Here is an 18314-nt window from a genome sequence, read left to right as displayed (position 1 = left end):
TTCCTGGTCTGCACCTGTTTTCTTCATGGTTAATGACCTTAAATAAAGGGTGAGAAAGAAATGTTCTCATCCTTCACTAAACTTCCCAGAAAGGTTTGAAACCTATAGGACTATTGACTTTGATTCTTAAAAGATGTATTACAATGAGTCTTTCATTTCAAAATTGTTCTATCTATTTAGTCAAACAAATATATCCCACACCCAAGGCAATTGCATCCCATTAATAAGCAACTGAAATCCTCCCAACCATTATCAGGAAAGGTTTGTTGAACTCTTTCCCACTATTAACACAGTCAAATAGAAACTTCCATGAGACCACTTGAAAGCAGGTCAAGTTATTTACTATGTTTCTCTGTGAAACACTTGTGAAATAACTGCCAAGTGCCAAACACTTGCCTCATAACCGTGAGGAGTTCTGAGTTAACATGTTAAAGATTAACATAGATATAGAGGTGGACGTGGGCTGCCTCACATTGCCTCATGAGTGGTGTGATGTTTGTGGTGCCACAGGTAGGAAGTTCTCATCTGTGTTGTTACTGGTGACAGGCAGTTGCCAGACTTCTGGCTAGAGGCTGTTTTTTGAGTCGGGGGTGAGAAGGTTTGCACACTGACTTATTTATAAGCACACAATGTGCACACATATAGTAGACATGGTGACTTTGACGGTCAGACCTTCACGGTCACTCAGGCTCACAAGTGTCTAATTGGCTAAGCCAGTACTTCCTCAGGACTTTCATCATGTTTTTTTCAAATATACAGGCTTCCACCAACTTTTGTTACATTTTAACTTAGCTATTTGGTTGTTTTGTAGAAGTATATTTGTACATCAATAGATCCTGAGGTACTGATAAAACCAACTTGACTATGGGAGTAGGATTGCAATTCAAGCAGACCATAGAAAACAAGCTTTGTTGATAAGAGTAGCAGTTATCAGTCTGGATAGCCTAAATGTCTATAAATAGTGTTCTAACACTCAGCACTGGGAGTCCTGTCTGCAATAAGTCAATGAATAGACAAAGCTCAAAGGCAAGTGAATGGAGAGAAGTGACTGCAAATCTTTTCCCTTTTTTCTTTTGACCTTTTTCAGAATCCCAACAGTGAAACAGATAGGGAGTTGCCATTCAGTCCTTTACAATTGTGTCTGATACTTGGCTAGAATGGTGCTGTACATAGCCCCGAATGCGAAGTGTGGAACTACATCAGCCTGCTATGGGGCTCGGAGGTGTTCTGTTTTGCTCTTTTGGAGAGATCCCTCTGCTGAATGGTTGTGGAGAACAAAAGGGTGGAGGATTGAGTCCCTGTGCCACGCCCTCAGGCTGGGGAGCTGCAGCCTTTTTGGCGAGCCTTTGTTCATCTGGGTGATACCCCTCTGCACCCCCCAGAATCCTCATGGCTCTTTCATCTCACAGGGCTCAATCATAGAGGACCAATGATTAAGTCAAAGAGAGACAGCAAGGGTGTGTAGAGGTGGTGTGAGGGGTGGGGTGTAGGAGGGAGAGGGGAGACGGGTGGCGACAAGGGAGCTTTGAAATGATTGGGGATCTGTGATTGGTGAACCAGTGGTGGGGGATGTTTGGAAGTATAATGAGAAAGGCAGGTACTTAATATTAGCAATATGTCTTCATAAGACAACACACAGTATTGATATATTTCTAATTCATAGTATTACAGTTTTGCAGATGATAAAAAGTAACTTACGGTATCTACAGAAAATGTGTCCAACCACATAATACTTCCTATTCCATGATTTTTTCAAATCTTGTGAAAAGATTTTATTTATAACACTGCTCCATAGAAATGCAATGCAATGAACTGGTTGGGTTGGAAAAAAACAGCCAATGAAGTTGAAACCTTTATAAAGTCTTCATCTCTTGTCTGTGAAGATGAATTAGGATGTCTCCCTTCGTAATTTTGAACAGGGTAGAGGGGAGAAAATTGTCAAACGTTACAGTTTGATAGATCAATTTACCATCTGCTCTTCCAGGCTCTCTCTTTTCATATAGTGGGTTCTCACCACAGTCTAACAGCATAATCTATGGTGTGCTTGATCTGGTATTCATTTGAAGTGTCGTAACATCCTACTTTATCTCATGATGAGGCAGAAGCCTTCTCGACACATGCAGAGCGTGTTGCTCGGAGCTATTTGCTGATATGCTGAATCATTTTCATGGTTATTAATTAAGAGGGCAGTAGCTAGCATAGGGCTCATGATTTCAGCTTGTTTTAATACATTTGTTAATGTCAATTCCTTGCACCCAATTAATGTTCGCTAGTGGTGTGATATTGCTATATTTTCTAGTTCCAACCTGGTTAAAGTTTGTTTGGCTCATTTGATCATGATGTTGTATTCTGTCAGCCCAGGTCCTCCACTTCACATGCTTACACATGCATAAACTGCTATAAGCTCTTATCCTCCAACACCAGGATTTTCTAAGTAACAGAGAGTGTTCATTTGGGAGCAAACAAAAATGCACCACATGCCTGTGACGGGAGTTTAAACGTACTCAGCTTGTCCACAGGGAGAGAAAAATTACATTGTTGGGCAAACAGCAGGTTGAGCTTCATAACTTTGTATTTGTCACCTTCTTTTTCTGGCCTCAGAGCTTCGTCCCGTTGGAAAACGATATAAGGTTGCCTGTTTATCTGCTTAAACCACATTGCCTGAGGAAAATGAGGATGAGGTAAGATGTTGTTTTCTTCATGTCAAAACTGCAAGACAATGTGTCTGACAGTCTGTTGAAAACATTTACAACGTGTGTAAAGGGGCTATGGGTCTGTGCACAGTCTCTCAAACATAGCTTTAGTGCCCTTGAGGAGATAAGAGATGGGAGAAGGAGAAATATAAACATTTCCATTTGTGAAAGAGAACACAGCTCTTATCCTGTAAGACATGCAGTATTTGTTCCCAACATAACCTCAAGCATTTAGTGAAGAGAGATAAGGGACACATACAAACTTTTCAAAACCTCAAAATACTTTCATGCTTGATTTATTTGGTACACCAATTGTAAAGGGGCTCTCCTGAAATGAAACTCTGACATATTTATTTGACCATGCACTTTTAACACAGTCAGAAAGTGATTACGTTTCTTTCAAAAGCAAAGCAAATCTAAAGTTGACCCAGTTATTTTGCCAAGCCTTTATGAATACACAAACAGATGCCTTAAAACCCTGCAAAAATGTCGAAACAGTCACAAATGAGTCACTTTATCTGACCTTGCCACAAGTCTTGTGAGAAATACTTGGGTAAAAAAGTAATTGCTTATAATAAACCATTAATTTCATATTTATTTATTCATTTTTATATTTGGGATTCAATCGATTTTGTGGGATCTAATCATGCTGTTTAGTTAGTAAAAAAATTTCAGCATTTTCAACATGTTCATAAATTCTCTTTTCATAAATTCTCCATCGTTTAAAAAGAGAATTGTTTTCCTCTTTCCAACTATAGCAAGTTATATTCTAGTCACAAAACAAACCCCAAAAATTCTAAGAGGAACTTTTATAGTTTTTTTATAGATAAAAATGTAGATGGCAACCAGAATGTAATTGCTTCAACACCGCCTCAGTGCAAATGAGCATCCTGGGAAACTCCTTTCTATTCTGCGTACCCATAGCAAAACAAAACACAAAAACATGCGTTTTTACCAAGACATTTGCAGCAAAAACAATTACTTCAAAAACTATTTTAATTTAACTTAATTGAAACAAAATCCTATGTGATTTATATGCCTTCTTATGTGCCTTACTCGCTCTAGGTCAAGTTGCAGGACTTAATTTTGGTTGCCAATTTGCAAGAAAAGGTTGGTTCACCCATGGTATTACTTTCAAGTGCCTGGAGCCGATGTTGAATAAACCTGCCTATATTTTCGAATTCACATTTAGATTGCGGTTAATCCTTTGGCTAAACAACTAAATTTAATCCAATCAATTCTTCTTTGCTTTGCATAGAAACTTTGCATAAATTTGATTCAATTGAAATAGCATAGGGCAATTTTAATTTGTATGTGTGATGAGTATGCATCAGAATAATACTGCAAGTGTGTTTGACTTCATGTTGCCATTCACACAGTAGTCAGGGTGGCAGCTGATGGTTAGGCCAAGAAAGTTGATAGAAAATGAGTGGAGAGCAAGATAATTCATCAGGAACAGTATGATGACAATAGAGAATCACCATCTTTTCCATAAGTAGGTTCAAAAGGGGGCACCAAATACATTCAACACTTGCAAAATGATGTTTAAAGGCAGGGTATGTAAGTCTCACCAAACTAACAATATTGTCTTGAGTTTGAAATTATCCAACCCCAAATATCCCACCCCCTCCCTTCTAAACCACTCCGCCAAAACACATGAGTAGAATCTGTGAGCTCATGTTTTTTTGTTGCCCTGGCTGAAACATCTGGTCACCCTCCCATTCAGACAGATTTCTATCCGGCCTGGATAGTGCTGGGTTGATTACAACAGTTTATCTAACATAGGGCAGGTTTGATATGATGACTGTAGCCTACAGAGGAGTGCAGTTGAGGCATTTTTGGTGATAACAAGGATTATGTTTTGGTCTGATTGGTTGGATCTATTCAATTCTTTCCAGTTGTTTCCAGAGGCATTCTGGTCTGCATCCTTTGATAACGTCCCTCGAAAGGAAATCAAAAATGAACTGAGAGGTTCCAGACTGTTTTTGTGAGTTGGTCTGGTGATGCCAGGCTGATACAATGTTAACATGTTGGTCCATCTAGGGTCCAGTTTAAAACTAATTACAATGTGGATCATCCAGGGGATAGGTTTCTTCATTCCAACTAGACATAATCTGTGTCTGGGAAACCAGTCACATTTGTGTTTGTCTCCTACAAGGAAGTGTCTGTCCTGAATGGACATTGGATCATAGTGGTGCGTTGGAAAATTGTTGCAAAACATACTTTCTGTTTTTCTGTGTGTTATCAATCCTTGAAATACTAGGGCATTCGGGCAATGACCCCTTCTGCTGTTGACATTATCCCAGGAGACTTAAGCAAAGGGGTAGTGGACTAGTGGACTGACACTCCCCTGTTACACTCCCTCCATAGTATGACCTACAGGTTATCTGTGCTACTGAACCTATTTCCCCTTACGTACTTCGGAAGTGACCGTATTTATTATTTATACATGGATGTGGTGTATCTGAAACTGAATACTGAAAATATGCACAAATAAAGCCTACAGTGTTCTATCTTTGACACAAATGAGGCTTATATCATTTCTAACAAGGCAATACTGGCTACTTCTGGTTAGCTTTTTCTAGTTATTCATATCAGTTCTTCATATGACTATTTTGCAAGTTTATTTGACTTGAGTCATTTCTGCCGTGCTCCACCCTCTCATGCATAGGCTATCGTGCGAGACAGCATGACTGCATAAGCACAGGCGGCAGGCTCGTGTGTCTGTCCCGAGCACAGGGGCGTGGGGTGGCGTCGCGTCATATCGCCCGCCTCGTTCTTATTGGCTAACGCAGCTCACCCGACACAGCTGTGATTGTTTTCTGCAGAGGAAGCTTGTGTCTGGAATGAGGTCTGCGGCCAGGAATGAAATAGCAGCTTTTTTCTGCTTACCACTCAAACGATGATGTGACCAAACAACGTGAGATTTATAGAGCAAAGAAGAGCTCACACCATAATCATTTCCAAAGGTGCGAATAAGGAGGGTAGACCATCGCTTAATCAGACAGTGAAGACGTCTGAAGACCAAGCCAGGTAACAAACGGTTCTATTATTTTTGTCATCTAGCCTACTCTAATATCATCAAGTTGAAATGTTTGTGGTAAATATGCTTGATAAAACAGTCTTTACCTTAATATAGCCTATTATTGCGGCTTCATCTGTATGTTATGTGTTAACGAATATCGTGTGTCTTTCTAACGTTGTTGCCATACAGCTCACAACTCGACGTGAGTGCCGCCGTGGCAGGATATGGTGATCTACAATGTAGTTTAACTGATATCATGTTTTTCAGTTCAAAAGTGCCAAATGCCAAGACTCGAAGACCACTGTTGGAGCTGCTCCTGTGCATCAAGGCTAGAATCTACCAAGAATTTATCAGGAGCAAACTGGGTCGCATCAAAGGCCGAAGAAATGATGTCCATAATAACGTCAGTACTCAGCAATGCCTACGGGTCTCTCCATAACGTCAGAACAACAAACTTGATTCGGCGGGGTCTCGTCCTTTTCACCGTTGGAGTATTTCTTGCATTGGTGTTGAACTTGCTGCAAGTACAAAGAAATGTCACGTTGTTTCCTGAAGAGGTGATGACAACTTTGTTCTCATCTGCCTGGTGGATCCCACCTTGCTGTGGCACAGCGGCTGGTAAGTAGAGACGCATCACATCAGATGTCACCATAAGCATGTATAGTTATTTTGTATGCATGAGAATGAATGAGTTAGACGTCGATCATAAGTTGTCTGCTTATTTGGTCAATGGAATGTCGGGGGAGGGGGATGGGCGCAACCAGCAGCTTGCCAGATATGGTGGTCTTTGGGGCCATTCACATTATCATACTGATTAGCTAAACACAAGTCAGCTCGGGAAATCTATCTAGTCCATGTTTATGTTTGTTGTTATCGGTTATGTAAGTGTTCTCGCAAGCCATATTCAATTGATGTGTGTTTTTGTCTGGGAACGTACAGTAGTGTTTCAACGGTCAACCAATAGGCTTCCATAGAAACAGCCGGACATGGTGGGCTGTGCTGCTCTTTGAATGGCTGTTCTCATAACGGGTGAGCTTTACAAGCCAATCCGGCTGCAGATTGCGTCTATGGCCTCTGAGCGGCTATGCAGTGGACACGAAGAGCTGCAGCCCAGAGGACACAACTTTATGCCTTTTAAAAACGGGTTAAAAATAATAATTGTTGTAAGATAATTATTCAAAAACATTACTCAAGTGTTATTTCCTTATCAAAAAAGCTTTGAATTAATTTTGGTTGTCTAAATGTTTTTTACTTGCGATGTATTGGTTTAGCTGTTAAGATATTAATTTGTTTTTCTGTAGAGGAAAATCCTTGGGAGTCTTTTTTGGTACTGTAATGTAGGATTTACGTACATGTAAGGCAAAATACAAAAGGGTTAGAATTAGTTCTGTTGTATCATGTGATATGGTGTCCCCTCGAGGGATCTACGCTGCACCTCCCAGGCCTGTGACGCAGTCTGCAGACACACTTCCCCCACAACTTGTGATTGGCTGCTGCCTGAAACATGCCACTGCTGAGAAAGAGAAACAAGGAAGTCATGTGCGGTAGAAATTAAATAAATAACTATTGTCTAACCCCTCCCCCACATTGTCGTGCTCTCATACAGCAAGGTTGAACCTGCAAAATAGCAAACTATTTCAGAGATTAACTGAGAACAGTTAGAAGATATTTGTGTTTTTTATTGTAAGTCATTGAATGTGAATGCCCAGCATGTGCAAAGAATTTGTTATGGTATCAAAGTAATGACACGACTATTTTGTGCATTCATTTAAAACGTGTTTTAAAGCCATTCTCCTTTCCTTTCACAGCTGTTGTTGGCCTGTTGTATCCCTGCATAGACAGCCATCTTGGAGAGCCTCACAAGTTCAAGAGGGAGTGGGCCAGCGTCATGAGATGCATCGCAGTGTTTGTCGGCATCAACCACGCCAGTGCTGTATCCTTACCTTCCACAAAGTGGAAATGTTGAAAGCTTGCATACCATGTACTCATCTTGTTTGGTCACAACAAAGTAGCAGCAGGTATCCTGACATGTAGAATATCCTTCTTAGGATGCCCAAACCTAGTGGCCATGTGAACTATACATATACAGTTGGGTTGATATTTTGCGTGTCAGTAATGTTCCCCAAATCAGGTATGTGATTATGATCTCTTAGACAAACTAATGACCGAACCACGGCAATACTAGATTGTCTATGTCCCTTAACTGATGGTCGTATCAGAAACTCGACTTTGCCAATAATGTGCAGCTGTCTCTCACCCTTGCGGCCCTGTCCCTGGGCCTGTGGTGGACGTTTGACCGCTCCAGGAGCGGCTTTGGTCTGGGTATCACCACCGCCTTCCTGGCCACTGTCATCACCCAGCTGCTGGTCTACAATGGTGTTTATCAGTAAGTCGGCAGAAGTAGACTTGTTTTTACTTTGTTCTCGTCGTCCTCCATTGAAGTATCTTCCACTGGTGTGGTCAATGTTACACACGTGTACGCTGTGTGTTCACAAGGATTAACCGATGCCCACTATAAAATGAACGGAGAAACATGGGTGGGGGGCGGCAAAGGGAGAAGGTGGGAGTGAACTGACAGAATGCCCTCTACTTCATGCTACAGACTACAGTGCTAAATCATCTGCTAGCTGCACTATAGATATAGCAAGTGGGACATCTGTTTGGTTAGTCTAGAGATGCTGAGGTAATCATTGTGAAGCAACCAGTAAAGAAGCGAGTCAGTTTGAGATAAGGATACGCACACTTGACGATGAGGTAGGTATCCCGTTGTGAATAAGCCTCCCTCAGCCCCGCCACCTCCTCTCACCTTGATTGCATCAAGGAGAGCTGACAGCTGAGACATGAAAATGAACGCAATTATTTCCCCCTGATCCCGAGTCCCATGTGTCTTGAGGACACAATTATCAGCCCCCGTACCTGTCTGAGTGGCACGTCTTCAAAAACATCCTGCCAAGAGGCAGCGCACTGTTGCTCAAGAGAGGGCCTCACAAAGAACTCTTCAAAAGGCTGCTGCTGCTCATGTTGACTGAAGGAGTGTAGGGAGGCAGAAGGATTTAGGAATTAAGAGACACACACACACATGAACGCGCAAGCAAAGATCAGTCTTTTAAAATGCTTACGTTCCCATGCTTTCTGTAAGGGGTTGTCTTTGCGTATATCTAATTTGAAAGGATGTTTGACTATTGGAACAGGCAATAACTCAACCTGCTGGTGTATCTTTTCTCTTCTCTTGCAGGTACACATCCCCAGATTTCCTGTATGTACGGTCCTGGCTCCCATGCATATTCTTCTCTGGGGGAGTGACTGTTGGTAATATTGGACGGCAGCTAGCAATGGTAAGAGCTGAAACCACAACTTGAAGGACAAGTCCATCTTGTGCCAGAAGTATTAATTCAGAGTTGTACATCAAATGTAACCTACAGACAGAAAATAAGGGTGTACTAAACTGTTTGGTTGAAATCAAAATGAGTTTTTGCTAGGAAGCCGAGTCTAATAGTCCAAATCACAACATTCTCTGCTTTTTTTTTTCTCTTCTCCAGGTTTGTTTCTCTACTTGAAGCCTCATTGTGTTCATATAAACTCCATTAAGAACACGCCTCAATCTCTTTTAAAGTTCCACTCTGAATCACACCAGTTCTTCCTTTGGACTCCAGGAGAGTGTGAAAGCAGATTAGGCGTGTTGTTTTCCCATACTGGCGAGCCAGTCACTTGAGCTGACCAAAGGGTCGCCTGTTGTTGTTGTTGTTGTTTGTGAAGAAGTTGGGAATGCTGGCACAAGTCCTTAATTGCGGTCCCTGAATAAATATTTTCTCCCTCCCCAGCTCATTCTTTCTGTATGAGGGATTAAGACGTGGTTACATTTGACCAATGTGTTGTTGTCCCTTTAGTTCAGCATCAGCAATTTCCTGGATAGTTGTTGGCCTAGTGGCTTTTAAGTTAAACATTTAAAGATCTTTTTCGTCTTTCAGCCTTTCCTCATCGGTCTGATGAGGAAGAGTTGGTACTGTGGTTGACTGGACAGGCATGGACAGAAAAAGAACTGAAAGATCCCACTTCCTCTTATGAATGCGGACCCATGAGTGGATGGGGGGGGGGCATTCTGGAATACTTTAACCTTATTGTTTATTATTATTGAGTTCATGGCAGCACAGAAAGGACTGATAGGACTATGATGAAGTGACCTTCTATATTGTCCGACAGAACTATTTCGAGAGCTGTCTCCACAGTCCGATAACTGTAGGCCGATCCCTCGCTCTGTCTCTCATTTCAGTGTGAATCGTTAGTGCAATGTAAAGCATTAAGGATGTCATTCACTAACGTCACAATCATCCCCTTTTCTTGGCTAGGGCGGTGGTGAGAAGCCACACATGGACTGAGGAGGTGGAGCTAAACAGTGGAACGCCAAGAACATGCAGATGGTCAGGAGGAAGAGAGATTTCTGAGGAGAGACAACAAACAGCAGCCCGTCATACTGTTGACTACTTCACAACAAACAAACACTGTCCAGAAAACCTCCAAGTGACTCTGATGTGCCATTACTTCTGGACCCCACTTGTGGCCAAAAGATGTTCTTCCGCCACTCCTCTACAAAGCATTAGCTATTACCCCCTTTCATTATGATAGCAGGCAGGTATTGTCTTGCCCTCCCCAGTCATTTGAACTTTTGAAGTGAAATGTTGAATGGTTTCAGTTTTACAGTGTGAGAGTGAGCCATGTAGCTTTTCTTTTTTTGCATGGTGAGAGAGAGAGAGAGAGAGAGAGAGAGAGAGTGAGTGTGTGTGTGTGTGTGTGGATGCGCGTCGGTCTTAACTGATAAAAGAGAAATAGTGGTGCTACAATGTTGGCTTTTTTGTTGTTTTTGCCTGGATTTTAAAACAATCATAAAAAGGGAAATGTTAGTGGTGAGAAAAAATATCAAGGAAGTGTTTGTATATATGGTGTATGGAGACTGTAGGGCTGAATTGGAGTTTTGTATGTTCCCATTTGTAACGAACCAAAATAAGTATTTATTTATTGAGATGAGAAATAGATTAAGCCAACACCTGTGACCCAAAACCAAATGCACATGCCATCACTGATGACAGAACCATGTTTTGAATGTATCAAAATGATATTACGCCCTGAAGATATTGGTCCTACTGTCGTGTTACAGCGAAATCTGGTCCTGATAGATCCTAGTCCCACAGAAATGAAATCGATCATTTAAAAAATGCATCCAATTGATCAGGTGTAAAAGTGTACTTCATTAGTGACTTGGATGAATATCCCCCCCCCCCTCCACACACATGCACACCCCTAAAGTGATTGTTAGAAGTCATACTTTTGAATGGGATGTTTAAAAGTATAATGATTGGGAACATGCGCCCTTCGAAAGAGACAGGATGGGATATTTTTACTTCAGCCTCAAAGATTTGCAATCTGTGATTGCCTTTGTATTATAGAAATGAGTGCGTTTGTCACTATACCATTTTAGTTTTACTACCTGTACATATTTAATTACATATTGCTCACAAGTATAATTGCTTTCTCTATATAATCAGACAGGTGTTACCGTAGATATCCAGTTTGGGGTTCTGTAGAGGAATAAAGTGCAATCCGATCTATACAAGAGCTGACTATTTTTCTTATTTATTATTTTTGGCTATGGTTAGAGATAGTTTCATGGAACCATAATGCAGTGTGTGTATTTGAAATGAGCAATAACATCAATGTTTTTGTATACCAAGTCAACAAATGACTTGCCTTTCAAGACTACACCAATGACTACTCTCGCTAGAGGGAGAATACAAAAAACACATTGTGTCAAACTGTTTGTAAAATCTGATGTAGCTAGATACATGACCAAGTGATTAAAAAGGATATTTAAAGAGCTTAGTTGTTCACATGAACTTTCAGATCTGGTAATACCTGAATCTTGGGATTTGGAGGATTTCAGACATGCTAGAAAACAAGAGAACCTATTATCAAAGCTGGGGAAGCGCCTATTGTCTCCTTGTGTCAAAAAGTGTGTGTATATTTCAACTGTGTATTATTTTTACGACCTTAAAGTGAAAATAAAAAGACTGAAAACAGGATGGATGTGTCTCACCTTATAGCCCACTTATGGGCCCCTGCATTATTTGTAGAAAACTGTTACGAGACAAATATATAATACCATATTGCTATTTAAGAACCTGCCTTGTCATTTCTATTTGATAACGAGCCAGACCGCTTGTTAGTCATTATCTGGCAGATTTGGGGTTAGGAATTTTGACACCTTGCTCTCATTATATTGCAATTATAAGAGAATAAACAGGCATTTAATTACTCATAGCAGCACTGTTGGACCCAACATAGCTGGTTTGTATGTTGTTGTTGTTGTGTCTGGCAGGAGAGGGAGTTGAATAGAGAGGGACTCTTCTTTGTCTTGAGGCCCTCGGTCAGCCTCTAGTCCCATTATACTGTCCTTCACTCCCACTGTCTACCCCCCCCCCCCCTTCAACAACCATCCCTACCCCCTTCCTTTCCCTGAACCTGCACCCCTGCTTGTTACTCTACACTATCATACCGCCCCCACACACACACACACACACACACAGCCACTACACCTCCGCCAGCGCCACCCTGCTTGTCCTTATTCTGCCTCTTGACACGCCTTTCTGGAGAGCAGTCTATTTTTACCTAGTGGGGGACTGACAGTTAACCTTTTGCACTGGGAGATTTCTGGGAGAGCAGCCAATTTGATCTGGTTCATTTCGGCTGCGGCCTTGTGTCTCGCTGAGAGCATCTCCCTCTCTCTCTCTCGCCTCTGTTTCTCTGTTTCTCTCTCTTTCCCCCAACAGGGCAGCCATCCAGCGCCACACGCCACACGCTGCTCCCCTCCCCTCACTCTATCTACACATCTCCTCCCCTGCTCAGGCAGAATAATTGGCCAGGCCTCAACTGCCTTTCATTTCCACCCAGAGCTGACTAAAGGACTCCATTAGACTACCCCTACTCTGCCAAAGAAATCTCTCTCTTACACACACACACACACACAAACACACATATATACAGTATATACAGATGGCTCTGCTCTACATTTTGCTTGAATCCATCCTCCATTATTGTAGTAACAGTCCCCAAACACTAACCTTTCTCATGCTCGATGACAGTGTGGAAGTGTAAGGCACCTCCTTTTGCCTCAGGTGAACGGGTATATGTGGTTGTGTGTATGTGTGAGCATGCGGGTGAGTTTGGTAGTTTGTGAATGTGTGCCTGTGTGTGTGTGTGTTCCCTACCACCAACCAGCCAACCCCACTGGCCTGGCTGTTTCTGTAGTCTCTCACCTGGGGCAAACTCAGCAGGGATGGGTCCTGATGGTGAGGCCTGTCTGTCTGCACCCCTGCGGGGGCCTCTGTAGAACACAGCCTGGCCGAGGGACTGCTGTCAGCCCGCCATGCACATTTAGAAACCCTCGCGGGCTCTGTCACACATACTGACAAGCGCCTCTGCTTTGATATGTTCCCTCCCTCTCTCTCTCTCTCTCTCTCTCTCTCAGTGTCTACAGCTGATAGTATCGGTCCCACTAGATGTGTTTAGATAGGATGGGGTCTAAATGACATGTTTTTATGTTTTATATGAAAATCCATGTTGATGGGTGGATGTTCTACAAGCTGATGAAGATACATTTCACTTTCATTTCTGAGAGAGAGAGAGAGAGAGAGAGAGAGAGAGAGAGAGAGAGAGAGAGAGAGAGAGAGAGAGAGAGAGAGAGAGCTAGTGCCAAAGAAGGGAGAGGAAAAGAGAGCAGAGGGAGAGAACAAAATAGATATCATAGGCAGATTTTAAATACACATTTCCCAGTGATACATTTCAAAGCTGAACAAGGTGAGCACCTGTCATGGAGACAGAGGGCCTTATTCAGTGGCGAGGGCTTTTGTAACCACCAGATGACAGTATTTATCCTCTTAGAACGTCTGGACATCATTGGCTTGACAGCTGTGGACCCCTAGTGGTGAGAATGATAATGGCAGCGCCACTGTCTGCCTGGGCACAGTAGGGGAAAACCGCAACGACCTAAAGTTAAAGTTGGTGGACCAGCAGGCAGACAATACAAGCATAAAAGGTCAAAACTCACTGAAATTCTGGGACATACTTCATCATTCGTACACATCATTCAATACTTTTTCTTTGTTTTTCACTCCAGTGCTTAGCCTACATTTAAAAAAAATATATATGGGCTAGTGTCAAGATTTCCTAAATTAGTTTTTTTTCTCACTGCAAATGGATGTCGAACAGCCTTAAATATCCCTGGCTCTTCGTGATGCCTTTGATAAAGGAGCCTGAAGGTCCGTTCAGGTCCACCGAGTCTTCATTACACTGAGTCCACTCCTGTCTTCTTTCTCACACCCTCTCTTTTTCTCTCTTTTTTTCTCTTTTTCTCTCTTTTTTTCTATTTTTCTCTTTTTCTCTCTTTTTTTCTCTTTCTTTCTTTCTTCTCTCTCTCTCTCTCTCTCTCTCTCTCTCTCTCTCTCTCTCTCTCTCTCTCTCTCTCTCTCTCTCTCTCTCTCTCTCTCTCTCTCTCTCTCTCTCTCTCTCTCTCTCTCTCTCTCTCTCTCTCTCTCTCTCTCTCTCTCTCGGGGACAGCCTGGAATAATGAATTACAGTAAATACCACGGAGGCCTGAAAGTGAGTGGGCCACAAGCATGGCCCCAGCGCAGCTCAAATCACCCACTCAGTTCCCATTCAAATGGTCTTCAATTGAAGCTGCTCCGCTTTCTCTCTGTATTCATGCCGATACCAGATCCATTCAGATGTTCTCTGTATTTATGCAATTATTTTTTCCTAGGATTCCTGTTGAAATGACTCCTGGATTTTGGTGTTCAATACTTTAATTAAAGAAATAGTAGGTCGACAAAAAAAGAGCAGTAACATTCGTATTGTTTTATAGTAGCTTCAGTCGTCTTTTTTCTACTGACGTAACAAATATCCCTGTTATTGAAGAGTAAACATGTAGCCTATGTCATACATGGAGATTATGGGGCTTTAACGGCTCGGCTGGTGTTTGTACCTTTGTGTGTCATTTGAGTCGTTCTCTTTTTCTTTTCTCTCAGAGACAATCGTGTGTTGACACGTTAAATCTCAGGTAATGGCGTATTATGCATGCTACCAAAACAAATCCGTTCCCGTGCAAATTAAACACGGCGACTCATACAGACCGGATTAGAGTATAGTAGACCTGATATATTCCACCCTAATAAAGTACAGGCGTGTCTCTGCATGGATAGGAAGAATTCATAAAAGTGCGGTATTTAGTTTTGTCAAGTTCTGAATCATCAGACAATGGGAATTCGCTGACCAGAATTGAGGTTTATGGTGCCAGAGAAAAGGAAAAAAGTGCTTGTGCGCACAGCATCTGGTACACAGCATCTGAGTACCACCTGTTGTCTGGGCCTGGTGATTGAGCACCAAGCACGTAGCCCAATCTAACACTTTGTGAAAGGACCCTAACCCGTGAAAACAAAAATAATAGTCTAAACATTATTTACATTAAATTAAAACTGATTGATTCCATCGAGTTAATTCAATATGCTATGTGACATTAACTTTATTGTTATTCAGATCTAAATGTGGGAAACGTATTTCAAGCAAGAAGAAAGATAGAAGTTCAAGATTAGGCTAACTAACCCATTTTCATTAGACATTCATGTAGGTTTTAGCATAATATTATTTTATAAGAAGCAACTTGCAGAGCAACAAGTGAATAACAATGTCAAATGTAGCAGTATGAACGAACAATGATCAATTGGAGTACTTTTTAAACAATACATTAAATAGATCACTTGATCCAAAAATATATTTTATAAGAAAATTATTGACGCCCTTTGTGGACAATATCCTTCAATGGCATGGGCTTCAGGAAACTAGAACCCGTCGACAAAGGCTTCAAGACTGAAACACTATCACATTTCCAATGTTAGGGGTAAAAACAACTCCTGCTATAGAAGGGTGAAAGGTGCTTCATCGTGAACATGTGCTTTCATGAGATTCCAGCAAGTTAAATGGGACAGTGGAGGGCAGGATGCCACACAAGAAGAGGTCAAGTACTCTTATAATTTGACTGACCCTTTCCCCTAAAATTAAAGTAGCAAACGGTACCAAAGACCTAACGCAAATGGCTTTTACATAGTGACCGGAGAGACCATTATTGTGTCCTGCAATTTGCAGTCCCACCCACGCGCCATTTATATAGGCTGTTTATTAATTTCAATTCGATCGTATTCTTCCTTCTTTCATTCTCAGGCTATTTCTTTCACTTTATGAAACCGCAAAATGTTAACGAGTTTATTTAATTTTTGATGATTATTTTAATGATGATAATGTTTAGGTTTTCTTTTAAATAACACAAAGCCTACTACATATGTGCCAACCGGACACAAAACACAAAGGAAACCACATTAATTACAGTCGTCAAGTCTACTTCATGTAGCCATACTGAGTCACTGAAAAGAGTTTCCTTTTTCTCTTAACTTAGTTATCTCAGATATATCATAGCCTACTAGCTCCATATTTTAGGCTAACTAAGTATGAGCAACTAAGGGGTAAGCTATGCAGGCTTGCAGGTGGAAAGAAAAGCTTATAATGTTTTATTTTTGAGACTTGAAGCAAGTGCTTCCTCCCACCTGTCTCGCTTCACTTGTCGTTTACGCTCATAAATGGTTTCGGACGTCTCCGACAGGTGCCTGAGGTATGTAGACCATCCAAACCCTGCGAAATAGCATCCCTTGCCCTACCACAGACTATGCTGCGGGCCCGGAACGACAGTTTTGAACAGGTACCCTAACTTTATTGTTCAGCTTTTGTGTGGTCGACCTTCCAAAATGTTAAAATTGCATGGGTATATTCCTTTTTGTTACAAGACTGGGGGTTTATTAATGAACAGATTTTCTGTGCCAATAGTTATTCATTGGGGTGCCCCCTCCCCTAGCATGGTATTTGTTCTGTATGACTGAGAATCTAAACCCATTAACACTACGGAAATAGCCACCACGTGGCGTCCATTCTTTACTGTCACGAGTGAAACGTCCAGCTAACCTATAGCCTATGCGGGTTTCAGTGTTCATCAACATAAAAGGGTAGTCTATGTTGCCATCCTGTTACTATGATCAAATACCAAATTCCCTTTTATTAATTGTTTATTCATGAGTAGGCTAACGCCAATAGGGCGGAAAGTAACTTAAAGTTAATACATATAGGCTATTTTTACGTTATGAATGTATAGGCCTACTTAAAATTGGTTGAGGTCGAAAGTTTAGGTTTAGTTATTGTAAACTCCAACTAGGCTACTTTGTATTTTTTTTTTACAGGTTTAGATAGGCTAGGTAAATATTTATTCATACAGTATAATACCCTTTTGCTATTAACACAAAAACGCAGGCCTACTAATAGCTCATATGGAAATACACAATGTAGGCCTATCTAAGGGCATTTAGTAAGAACATGTTTCGTTAACCTTGTGGAACAAATTTGTCTACTGTGAAAGTTACTTGAACGGTGGGTATATTTTGATCTTGAAGGCTTGTATTTGGACATATGGCGAATTAGGCATAAGATGGATTTCTGAGTTTCACATGCAGGCTATGTCTACATAGGCAACTTCATACGTCATTAGTTTTCCATAATCTTTCACGTTTGATGAAGTAAATCAAAGTTTTTGTTTGCTTTCAATATATTTTAAAACTTTTTAAATATTTGAATATATTTATTTTGTTGTTAGAGTAAGTCGGGACTTGCACATACAGTGCTGTTCTCCATTTTGGTCAACAGGCCTATTCAACTTAAACTATTATGGGTCAGCAAAAATAGTCAGAACATATATGTATTTCTCATACATTTCAAAGACATGCCAGCTGTATGTATAGGCCTAGGCCTATACTATATACAGATGTTTGTCTTTTTTACTTTATATATGTCTAAGCCTACAGCCTACACTGCACATGGCCTATTCCTTTGTATATACTTGACCTTCAACGTGAACGTTGACCTAATCCAGGCGGATGTCAAACATCCAATTTGATGATTTTGAATCGACTAGCCAATAGTTGCCTACATCACAGACGTGGCGTTGTAATGTCTATACTTTTGGCCCATAGTAATATGTGTTGCTAAAATCTAATTTCATACACATCTCAGAAAGCAGTCTGTGCCTTCATTCATTTTGATCCAAGCATTTATTTCGGTGGTAGTTTGTAGGACTGTGGTAACCATGCATGGCTGCCTTCACAGGAAGACATCCCAACATTCCTTTAAACATTCCAATACTCTAATCTGATGTATCCACAACTGATTGATCATATGATTAAAACATTTGAAAAACAGAATTGTTCCAATAAATTAAAAATGTGCGTGTCCATCAGCAATAAACCACCTGTGCGCTGTTCTATCTACTCTTAATTATATAATTTCCCCCCATTAGAATCAGAGTAAAGATTAGGCCTGTTATCTGTCACGTAGACTACTGGTATCGAACTTTCAACTTTCTAAGTGGGAAACAACCGGGGTCTGAACCCCCTTCCCAGCTCAATAGCCTATTGGATATTGAGAGTGGAGCAGGCTAGTGCAGTGAAGCGTGGGGA

At 41.2% G+C, this 18314-nt stretch overlaps 1 protein-coding gene and 1 long non-coding RNA gene across 2 annotated transcripts; one reads left to right on the top strand and one right to left on the bottom strand.

The window, feature by feature from the left end:
• Window positions 1-5498: 5498 nt before the first annotated feature.
• insig1 (insulin induced gene 1) lies at window positions 5499-11790 on the top strand. The gene is made up of 6 exons (XM_084703368.1): window positions 5499-5726; window positions 5986-6336; window positions 7527-7651; window positions 7938-8104; window positions 8954-9053; window positions 10065-11790. The coding sequence occupies exons 2-6, from the start codon at window positions 6000-6002 to the stop codon at window positions 10092-10094; spliced, it is 759 nt and encodes a 252-aa protein (XP_084559494.1). The 5' UTR covers window positions 5499-5726; window positions 5986-5999; the 3' UTR covers window positions 10095-11790.
• LOC146275037 (uncharacterized) lies at window positions 8486-9360 on the bottom strand. Its single transcript, XR_014766341.1, has 3 exons — window positions 8923-9360; window positions 8635-8743; window positions 8486-8551 (listed from the first exon to the last, which is right to left on the bottom strand). It is a non-coding gene; the product is annotated as an uncharacterized LOC146275037 (long non-coding RNA).
• Window positions 11791-18314: the final 6524 nt, after the last annotated feature.

This window comes from Hypomesus nipponensis, chromosome 8, assembly GCF_054491055.1.
Source record: "Hypomesus nipponensis isolate SF chromosome 8, ASM5449105v1, whole genome shotgun sequence".
NCBI lineage: Eukaryota > Metazoa > Chordata > Actinopteri > Osmeriformes > Osmeridae > Hypomesus > Hypomesus nipponensis.
This window is presented reverse-complemented; position numbering and strand designations above follow the sequence as displayed.

Bases quoted from the DNA above. Each gene is read 5' to 3' on its own strand.
- insig1 (XM_084703368.1), top strand. From the start codon at position 6,000: ATGCCAAGACTCGAAGACCACTGTTGGAGCTGCTCCTGTGCATCAAGG. The intron at 6,337-7,526 runs GTAAGTAGAGAC...TTCCTTTCACAG, and splicing joins TTGCTGTGGCACAGCGGCTG to CTGTTGTTGGCCTGTTGTAT. The intron at 9,054-10,064 runs GTAAGAGCTGAA...TTTCTTGGCTAG, and splicing joins TTGGACGGCAGCTAGCAATG to GGCGGTGGTGAGAAGCCACA.